The 10,797-nt window shown below is 33.9% G+C and overlaps 1 protein-coding gene across 2 annotated transcripts; it reads left to right on the top strand.

The window, feature by feature from the left end:
• The first annotated feature begins 1,818 nt into the window (after window positions 1-1,818).
• On the top strand, window positions 1,819-10,797 carry LOC149731509 (anaphase-promoting complex subunit 2-like). 2 transcript variants are annotated; one of them, XM_089884798.1, is made up of 18 exons: window positions 1,819-2,028; window positions 2,205-2,299; window positions 2,504-2,645; window positions 2,960-3,096; window positions 3,427-3,571; window positions 3,939-4,083; window positions 4,497-4,616; window positions 4,931-5,048; window positions 5,585-5,760; window positions 6,129-6,220; window positions 6,544-6,675; window positions 7,225-7,293; window positions 7,700-7,831; window positions 8,153-8,282; window positions 8,680-8,776; window positions 9,056-9,230; window positions 9,637-9,744; window positions 10,295-10,797. In XM_089884798.1, exons 1-18 carry the CDS (start codon window positions 1,918-1,920, stop codon window positions 10,394-10,396), a joined length of 2,226 nt encoding a protein of 741 aa, XP_089740924.1. In that variant the 5' UTR covers window positions 1,819-1,917; the 3' UTR covers window positions 10,397-10,797. The 2 variants fall into 2 exon arrangements, with proteins under 2 accessions (XP_089740924.1, XP_089740925.1); XM_089884799.1 differs by lacking the exons at window positions 1,819-2,028; window positions 2,205-2,299; window positions 2,504-2,645 and adding an exon at window positions 2,665-2,863.

Genomic DNA, 10,797 nt, shown 5'->3' with positions numbered 1-10,797 from the left:
GCTGTCTTTTCTAATTATCTATTTATTTTCCTGTGGGGTAAGATAGGATACTTTAATCACATATTATCCAATTCTTCCTGGACAAGTTTATAACAAATAACAACGCTATTTCGTGAGGCTACGGTTATATAATCTTTTGTAAAATTCTTTGTTTACTACAAAATACTACTACAAATTAATATTTATTTATTAATTTTAACCTATTTTTTCCCATGCCTCCTCATCGTTACTGCTGCATGCTTCTGACCAAATTAGAACATGCTGACATATATGTCTGCATGTTCGGCCTGAAATTAATCTCCGCTTCCAGATTCGGTTTTCATGTGGTCGTATACGAAATGGAAATGGTGCGGTTTCCCACCCGTCAATTGCTCGTTGAGTTAGCATTTTGCCAGGAAACAATCGTGTTGCAATGGCCTGATGACGCGTGTGACAGAACATAAGGAAATTAACTCTTCTGAAGAGCGCCAAACATGAAATTGTTTCTTCTCTGTTGAATTGTTTTTCATCTCTGGTTCTACGATATATTTAGCATCGCCAATAGTGAACGTGATTGCATTGGTTTTATTAAATACACCAAATTGTTGTTATTTCACTTGTCTAGACGCTTTCTTGAGAAATTCTCAACACATTCATACAACTACTTGACGTCCGCTCTGGACCGGTTGTCGTTTTACGTCTGATTTATATTTAGAAATAGCACGACGACGTAATGCAGTTCGCTGTTGTCAATAAAGTAATCTGCTGTCATGCATTCAAGTTATTTTGAAGTCTAAGGACAAATAACCTGCCGTATATAGGTCTATAATTATGTTCTGTACAATTCTGTTTTGTACATCAAATTATTTCTGCTTAGTTATTTTTTTATTCCTTTAGAAAGAAGAACCTATTTTCTAAAATAGTCCTGTGGGGTAAGATGGGATGCTCTTGGCAGTTTGGCACCTAAATCCCATATTTCCTAGTCGTATTACCAACATCTCAGAAGCACGGGATACATTTATATATTTCTGTAAATATTGTTTACAACTATAACTACGACAAAATAAAGAGAAAAACGTGTTCCATCTTACCCCACTCTACTACATGTTCAACTGCTTAAACTCTACCGTCTGCAGACTGCATTTCAAGTTCCTTTGTATTTTCAAAGTAAAACTTGGCTGTATATAAACGTGTGTGACGTGCAAAGTATTGCAGCGTAGGGCTTTATTGCCGAATATTAATAGCTTTACCTGCCTGCATCCGCATGCACAGGTAGTGAGCGCTTTGGCAAATATGTCCGGTTATAAATCAGAATATCCGCTTCATATTTATGTCTTACCCATAGTCCATGTTTAAACAAGCAAACAGAGTCTTGTCCTACACCTGTGTGTATCCATTTCTAAACAGCTTTGCGTTATTTTTTTGTCATTCATTAGTGCGTGTTTTGAAACCTCTTCTGGTATTTCATGTATTCCTTAAAAATTATTTGTGTGCCTAGTGATATAGCCATAAAGAGAAATCTGCATCAACAATGTCAGTCAAATGTGCATCAACGGTGTCAATACTTGCAATGTTATCTCCCAATCAAACGTATTCGAACATCTATGGCCTATGCTGCCACCAATTCTCAAAAATCCCCTTATCGGCGCCAATACAAAAAGTTTGGACATAAGTTCCCTGCGTTATAGTTTGCCTGCGCCAGTTCATGGCATCAAAAAGTAAACAAATTCATAGGATGTACTGTAGATCTTTTTATATTCGCTCTGTGATTTTTTTACTTTAAAGCAAATTATGATAATGCATATGTAGTTTGCAGACATTGTTACATTTTGTAACTATTACATTTTAGTTGTTGTTTGCACTTTCTTAGACATCAGGCGCGTTTTTAACGTGGTAGTTATGTAACCATATGATCAAAGTAATAATCAATTAGCTAAAATGAATGAGCTACCAGAAAACCCAGAAGTTCTGTTAGAAGCAATGCTTGAAACAGACACAGATCACATGTTTGAAGCTCTTGTATTGCACCACTTGAAAAAACATATGCAGGTATTATGTGGTAATCACATAATATATCATTTTTGTACATATTGACACTCGTGTTGCAACTAAAGTTATTGGTTAAAGCACTTCCATCTACCTATGTAGGTGTGTCTGTAAAGCTGTTGTAAATTTTAAAGCGGTTTTTATTTATGTATATAAATATATATATCAATTTCTTTTAGAACAAAATTATCCCGGAATTCTGCAAAAAAACTTCTCTTCCTTCCTTTTATGATGTCACAAATGCCATTGGAGGCCTGTACACTTCAGTATTATGGTAAACGGTTTTAAATTTAACTATGTAATATGAATATTAATCATACAGTCCTAACCTGTATAAGAGAACTGGAGTTTTTATAGTATGTATACAAAAACATTTATTTAAACTGAATAAATAAACATATTTACATATGCAACTGATTTTTCCTTGCGTGGCTGGAAAAAATTAATGTAGTGAATATTAAATTTATTTTTGTTTTAGGTTTTTGAATTACGCTCGCGTGTGGCGTGATTGTGAAACTTTAACAAGCAAAATAAGGACAGTAGTAAAGTCAGCACTAAGGTGGCATCTTCCCAATCATATGAAAGACACCTTCACTAAAATGTTCACTTATGTTTTTCAGGTAGATATGCACTAAATTAAATGTGTTTGACCAATTGATCATTTGAAATGGTTTAATTGCAAAGAAAAGTGGGTAGTCTTAGTTTACGAAAAAAAACAAGAAACCTAAATTTAGCTGGGCGCTGTGGCAAAGTGCTTGCCTATAACTGAAAGGTAATGGGTTCAAGGCTTGTCTCCAACCCAGTGATCACTAATGGATTGTCCAAAAGCTGGCACAAGGTGAATGAAACAGAACACCTGTGTTCCAACGACTGTCATTTTCCGTCCACGTGAGGATTAAGGAAGTTATTTTTATTTATTCATTCATTTTAACAGTACCACCTATGGAGAGATTCTGAATACGAGAGTGAAAGTTTCACTGTGGAGTGGAAAGGAGAGAAAGAAACATTGGTGGCTCAAGATTTCAATGACTTTGTTGGAAACTCTTTCTCACCATTGGTATCTACATGGCTGTAAGTTTTCTGGTGATTTTGAGTTTATGTTTTTCATGTATAATGATCAATGGTGTAGACTGTAGACAGAACTTATGTGAGACTCAGTGAGAGTCATGAAGTATTGCATACTTAATCTTTGTTCTCGGTGTATGAATCAACTCAGGCGTACATCTTACATTGCTTGTCTAAAATATCAGCCATACATTAAAAAAAAATCTGAAATAATCACTTGCAAAATTACATATCTACGAAACAAAACATTCTTGTTTTAATAACTGTTACCCCTGCAGGTAAGGATAAATAAGTTACGTTCATTTATTCCCCATTCATTATTACCTAACCTTCTAGGGTTGAGTTAGATTTGGTTGATGTTTTAAGCAATGAATCAGCTCACGCCATGCTAGAAGCAGAGATAGAGAGATATGTTCTAAACACTTGTAAAGGAGAATTTGAACAAAGCTGGATGACACCTGAGGATGGGGGTTTGTTACAGGTGGCTGATCAATTTAATTATTTTAGTACAAAATTACCTTTTTTTGATGTAAATTTGCCTATTTTAGGCTTAGAAGATATAAATGTAGCCTATACCATGAATTTAGAGTTTATAGCCTATAGTAGGGTGGGAGAAGGTGGGACACTTTTTCATTTTATTTTTTAGTTCTATTTGGTAGTAAACAAAGAAGATTAAAAAAATTAAAAATCCATATCGTCTCGACTCCCATATGCCGTTGTTTGATTGTTTAAAAAACGATCAAGATGCGCTAAAGGTGTCCTGGCTTCCCCTATACTAATATAAATATTTTTTGTTTTAAAACATTGATGTCCTTATTTAAATTGTGCAAAACTTCATTATTTTTCAGTGGCTGAAATCAAAAGTGTTTCCTTTTCTGCTTGTTATTTTTTACAAAAATGTGGACAAAGCAAAATGGAATAAAACATTATGCTTCATGCTGTATGGAGCTTATACTAAACTACGCATTAGTGAGATGCTAGATATAATAACAGGTAAAAAGTAAAATTATTAGATATTTTATGTGAGTGGTTTTTTATTAAGTGACAGCGCTAAAAAAGCAAGACTGTATTTAGGGACCGTGGTTAGTGCGCTGTGGTTAGTGCGCCTGCCTCTAACCCAGAGGTAACAGGTTCAAGGTTCCTTGCTGCTACCATTGTGGGCGTATGTGTTCTTAAACAAGACTAATGGGTGGTCCAAATTATTAGCCACCCGTTAAAAAATTTTTCCCAAAAAATCGCCCACAAAGTAACATACATGGTTCCTCGTAAGCTGACATGAGGTGTATGAAACAAAACACCCGTGTTATAACAGCTGTCATTTTCGGCTGCGCTAGGATAAAGTAAGAAGTTACAGAATTCAGAGGGCTGTTTTAAAAAGTTTGTTTATACGTTTCGTTTTTTCTTAGATTATCCAGAGAGTGTTCCTACGATACAAGACCTCAAGCTCTGTCTGCAACATACACGACAAAGGCCACGATTGATTGACAGCCTAAAGAACGACATTCGAAACCGTGTTTTGCACCCAGGTACTAACCCTACCACAGAAAGTATAACGTATGCATTTTTGTGCAATCACATTATATTACTAATGGTGTCAATTTATTTGATGCAGGTTATGCGAGCTTACTGTGAGAATTTTGTAGGTGTTTTTACATTTTTTTTGCGATTTCTTTGCATTTCTTTTGCAGAATTTAGTATTTTCAAATTTTTCCATTTATATAAAAACAGTTTCTCTTGGAAAAAAACACAAACCTATTCATTTTATTGTCGCTACCCCGGAATTTTATAACTGACGCCATTGTTTAACAGTCAATTATGTTAAATTTATCTTTTTTTAAAGGTGTGAGCACACAGAACATTATCACAGTTTACATATCGGCGGTAAAAGCTTTGAGAGAACTCGATTCAACTGGTGTAGTGATGGAAATGGTTCTTGAACCTTGTACTACCTACCTTACGTAAGTTGATATCATATTTATCAATTAGGCTACTTATTTTGATGGAGCTGTTGCTAGGTAACATGCCCTGTAACTATAAGAATGGAAAACTTTTGGTACGGATATTTCAATTTTCGTATGCATTGTTAACAAAAAACAAAGTGTCATAAATTAGAAGGGTATTACAGCTTTTTAAACTGCAGGATAGTCAGAAATAGTTAGTCACACATTTCTGTAAAACAAATTTGGTTGCGATGTTTACTGATTAATGCGGTGTTGAAAATTCCAGGATAGGCCCGCCTGCCACCCCATTTCACCCCTATTTATTTCAGTAGTACCAAGTGGAGTAACTAAAGGCTAAGCAATAGATAGATCAGTATATTGAACTATAGAATATAATTTTTAGCTAGCCCTTTATGTTTAAATGCAATGTAGACTGCTAGGAGTAGACCGAGTAGTGTTGTTTAAAATTCACACTTGTTGAAAATTTCACCCTTGTTGAAAAATTCACACTTGTTAATAAATCCACTCTAAACTTGTGTTTTTGTCCGGAGCAGACAAAGAGAAGATGCAGTCCGCATGATTATGCAAGGGTTGCTAGGCGACGAAGGAACCAATGACCTTGCAGCTGAGCTCGCTAACTCGCAGGAAACGGACCAATCAAAATGCTGGAATGAGAGGGTGACAGAAAACCCTGAAGATTGGATCCCAGATCCGAGAGAAGCCGATCCTCGTTAGTTGATGATCATTTTATCTCTTTTCAAAAATGAATAATGTCTACTCTGAACATGAATGATTTTTTTCTATTATTTTGTTTTTTGTCATTTTCTGACTTATTTTTAAATATAACTTAACATATTTTTTTCAAATAAATAGATATTTCAATATTTTATCATTTTTTACCTAACGAACATTAGAATTTTTTCTCTTATTTGATCTTTCTTGTTAATATTCTCTTCCTACTTGCTTTTTTGTTCTTTTAAAAATAAAACTTTCATTTTTGATTTCATTTAAAGTTATTAAAGTTATTTTTTTTTAAATTGGAATGAATATAATTTAATGCTAATTGCTAAACTCGCCAGTTTCGGTTTATCCCAACAGACAAAGTTGACAAATCAAGTCGTACCTCAGATATAGTTACACTGTTCATTGGAATGTATGGAAGTAAAGAGAAGTTTATTTGGGAATATCAGGTAACAGATTACATTTGGGACTTTCTATTTCTATTTTATGTGGGTGAGATCCCGCAGCGAGCACACCATGGGTCCTAGGATTAACGCTGGGATTGACCTATTACCCCTACATTTGGGACTTACAACTGTGTTACCTCCTGTTTTAATGTTATGATCTGCAATGGCATAACTCATAACTCTGCAATGTACCAGCATACTAAAAAATAATGGATAATAATTTTCACTTAAATTTTAAGTTAAAACCTAAAACCATATTCCGTGGAAAGAAATTTTAAATTTGCTGTTTTTTTATTTGCTCTCCGTTTTAAACTTTTTTTTTGTAGAAACTGCTGAGTAAGCGATTGATGCAGACGTGGTACGACGAAAAGAGCGAGTCGACAGAAATTCGAAATCTTGAACTTTTAAAAATGAGGTTTGGGGAAGATGATATGAGCAAGTGTGCTGTGATGCTTAAGGTTATAAAATAAAAATAAAATTTAATAAAACAAATTTGACCTAGGGTGGTGGGTGGGGTCTCTTGTGTTTTTAGGTAGGTAGTTGTAATGGATGCAGAAGGGGGGCTGCATGAACATTTTTAGATATTTTTCATTATTTGTTCTTAAATAAATAGTGTTAAGTTTTAATGTTTTATATAAAAAGGTGGTACATGTATTTATATGTGGTGCAAAAGTTACTATAGCGAAAATAATTTATGAATTATCTGGTGTAACAGCGTACATTGAGATTGTAGTTTGTTTTCTACAATACTAACTTTTTTTATAATATTTACGAATCAAGGTAATTCTGTGATGTGTTCTGTTACTTCTGCTACCAGGCATAGTATAAATAATGTATACTTAGTGTATTTCCAACGTTTTCGTGCCATACGGTAAGACGTGCTGTATGGCAGACGAAACGTTGGAAATACACTACCTTTTTTATACCAGATGAGCCTCTAATACATTTTCTGTGATGTGTTGTTCATAAAATTGCAATGAGTCATACAAATTTCGTTTTATATACAGGATATTGCTGACAGCAAACGTATCAACAGTTTAGTGAAGGAGAAGCACACAAAGCAAGATGACCAACAGGTTTTTCTAAAAATACTATTTTATTTCTTTTCAATAACCCATTCTTAAATATAATATTCATTTAAAAGGGTTAATGTCCTGAATCTAACTTAAAGTGCTTAAAGATAATTTAAATGACTTAAAATTTCAATAAAACAATATAACAGTAAAAAAACAATATAACAGTAAAATAGGAATACAGTATAAAAAACAATGAAACAATACAAAAGTTCCAATAAAACGAATAACAGTTCTGATATAACATTTTCCTATAATTTATAATTGTTTGTCGCTAGTTTAAAGCATGAAACATGGTCCGACTATCAATTGCTGATATATTAGGTAATAACAAGTAAACCATTTTATATAAGTAACCAAAAAAAAATAAAACGTCTTTTTTAATACTAAAATTCGTTATAACTTTCAGTCAGACATAGACGTACGTACCATGATTGTGTCTTCACATTTCTGGCCAACTATACCCTCCCAAACCATGGAACCACCGGAGAAAATCGCTGAATTACTTCAGTTATTTAATAAAGGATATGAAGGGCTAAAGGTAGACCAGTAAATATTGTTTAGTTCTTAATATAGGCTATATATAAAATAATTTATGTGTATTTAATTATAAAATCTAAACAAATTTTGTTCTTTAAAAACGTTTAAACAATTCATTTTTTTTTTTTTTTAACAAATAATTTCTGTGTATTTACTGATGACATCGAAAATTTTTTTTCTTTAATGATATCTAAACAATTTAAAATTTTTATGTTTTTTTTAACATCTAAAATTCCATACAGTTCATGCATTATAGACCAAAAGAGATAAAAATTGCATTGAACACTAGGTTTTACTTTGTGCTTTTTTCTTTCTTTTTCAGGCGTCACGTAGTTTAAAATGGATAAGTGGAGTTGGGATGGTGGAGATAGAAATTGAACTGAACAATAAAAAGTTAGAATTCAAGGTTCCACCACTACAAGCTACAATCATCTCACATTTTGAAGAAACAGGCAAGGGCTTTCATATATGGTATTATAACTAAAGGATAGCCAGTTCGATGCTTGACACTAATACCAGTACACTATACTGATAAGGATATGCGCTTTGGACAAGGCACGAAACGGCAGTTGCTCCAACTCTGTGGTTACTGGCGGGTTGGCTAAATTGTTATCCATACAGAAATAAATTACACAAAATTTCACACTTAGTAATTTGTAAATGTACGAATAAATAAATTGAATTCATTGATTTATACATACTTACATTTATATTAGTAGTCTGGTTGTTGGGGTATTCAGCAAATCTGGCCTAAATCCTAGCGGTTCTTAGAGGGGCTTCATTTATATAGAATAGAATAGTCACACTATAGTTGGCAAATTTAGTGTTAAGTATTCTATTCACATGCAGAAACCTGGACACTTGCTGAATTAAGTGACAAAATAAAAGTTCCACCTACAGTGCTTCGAAGGAAAATGTCTTTCTGGATGCAACGTGGTGTGTTAAAGTAAGTGCAAGTTTGTCTGTCCCCAAAAATAGACCAAAAAATAAAAAATATCTGTAAGTCATAATGACAACTACTTTAAGCAAAGACTTATAAGTGTCTTGTACAAGAACACATACATACTCTCACAGTGGAATTAAGGGCCAAACCTAATATCTTGTGATTCTGGGCCCTCTTACCACAAATCAATTTTTTTATTAAATTTATTTATTTTTTTACAAATTTACATGGTAAAATTATTTTAATGGCTAACATCGGCCAAATCGTTCTACATTTATGCAGACAAAGTTCCACGGACACATACTCAACAACTGAGGGTTCCTCCGATGCTCCTCTTCCCTCGGATGTTGCTTCATCTTCATCTATTACTGGAGGTTGCTTGGTTGCTTGTGATGAGGAAGAAGAAGAAAGTTCAAACCAAAATATTGAGAAAGAAAAGAAAGAAAAAGATAATAAAGTGAGAAATTTATTATTTTGTTAATAAAATTGAGAAATTTATTTTGATAATAAGTTTTGATACACTAGTGACTAGTAACTAGTACTCTGATTATTTGTAAAATTTGATTTTCATATTTATGTGAGACTTTACTTTTTTTAACCTTCTGTATGTATTGTCATACATACACACATACAATTAAATAAATTTTATAAAAAAAACTTCAAAACCTGATTGAATCTTAGCATTTACAGTATAGCTTGATATGGGTAATGTGTTCATTATCCTTTTGATTAATAATTCTAAGTTTTTCATTACTGCCTAGTGCCTACATAATGGACTTTATTGACCAAATCCCCCCCCCAAATGTTTTTTGCCCCTTTAAATTTTAAATGCTACTAATCTTTTGTTTCAATTTTTTTTTCAGATGTTTTGGTTTTACATCAAGGGAATGCTCAAAAACTTTCAGTCACTTCCTATCGACAGAATTCATAAAATGCTCAAAATGTTCGCTGTCAATGATGCCAACATGCAGGTTTCTATATAAATGGATAAATGTAACTGTTGTTATACAGTTGTTATAATATGGACAACCCATTAGTGGTCACTGAGTCGGAGCAATTATCGTTTAGTGTCTTGCCCAAGTACATATACGCCCACAGTGGTAGCAGCGACAAGTCTAGAACCCATAACCACTGGGTTACGAAGCCGACGCGCTAACCACTTTTCCACAGCGCCGTTTTTCACACATTATAGTCAGCCACAGTCATTTCTGACCATTTTCTTTTCTATGGGCCATTACCATGCATGCATTTAACCTATGGTTGACAAGTTCAATGCTCATTGCTGCTTCTACGGTTGTATCCTTGGGCAAGACACTTAAGTGTTAAAGCTTCCCCCAGTAGTCACTTATAGGCTGTCTTAAATTGTCAGTCGTATATTACCAACAATGGAAAAATCCGTAGGCATGTGTTATGACGACTGTCGTTGCCCCGCCACGCTTAGGTAATTAAGTTACATTCAATAACTCAATAACATCATTCTTGCTTCAGTTTTCACGTATTTAACAATCGTTTCCAATTTAGATTGAACTGCCCCAGTTAAAACAGATCCTGAACGAAAAGGTCCAGCAAGGTTTGCTTGTTTTGAATGGCGGAAAGTTCAAGTTGTCTGATGATGCAAAGTGACAAAAAAATCGATTACCCCAACATGAAAAGTTCAGCTTATGTTCTCCTGGAGTCAGTATGCCAAGAATTTCCAGTTGCTAGTCGACTGTACTCCCAGGAAGGAAAAATATAGAGTTTCGTCTGTTTGTATACCGTTTGTTTCGCGTAAATTCGCTCCATAGGTGATTAACTATACACGGCAGTTTAAACAAAACTGGCTGTTGTGATTGGCAAGTTTACATTACAGAATAATTTGTTTTTGTTTTTTTGCGACAAGCCCAAACTTGAATGTCTACTTTACCACACTGGGTGTCAATACAATACTCCAAACCAAAGTACTTTTTCTAAAATTGGATATATTCAATGGCCAGTGCCAATAAATACTTCTTACGGAATCACATAATATACATCAATGGGTGAAA

Source organism: Ciona robusta, chromosome 9 (assembly GCF_009617815.1).
Source record: "Ciona robusta chromosome 9, ASM961781v2".
Taxonomy (NCBI): Eukaryota; Metazoa; Chordata; class Ascidiacea; order Phlebobranchia; family Cionidae; genus Ciona; species Ciona robusta.
This window is presented reverse-complemented; position numbering and strand designations above follow the sequence as displayed.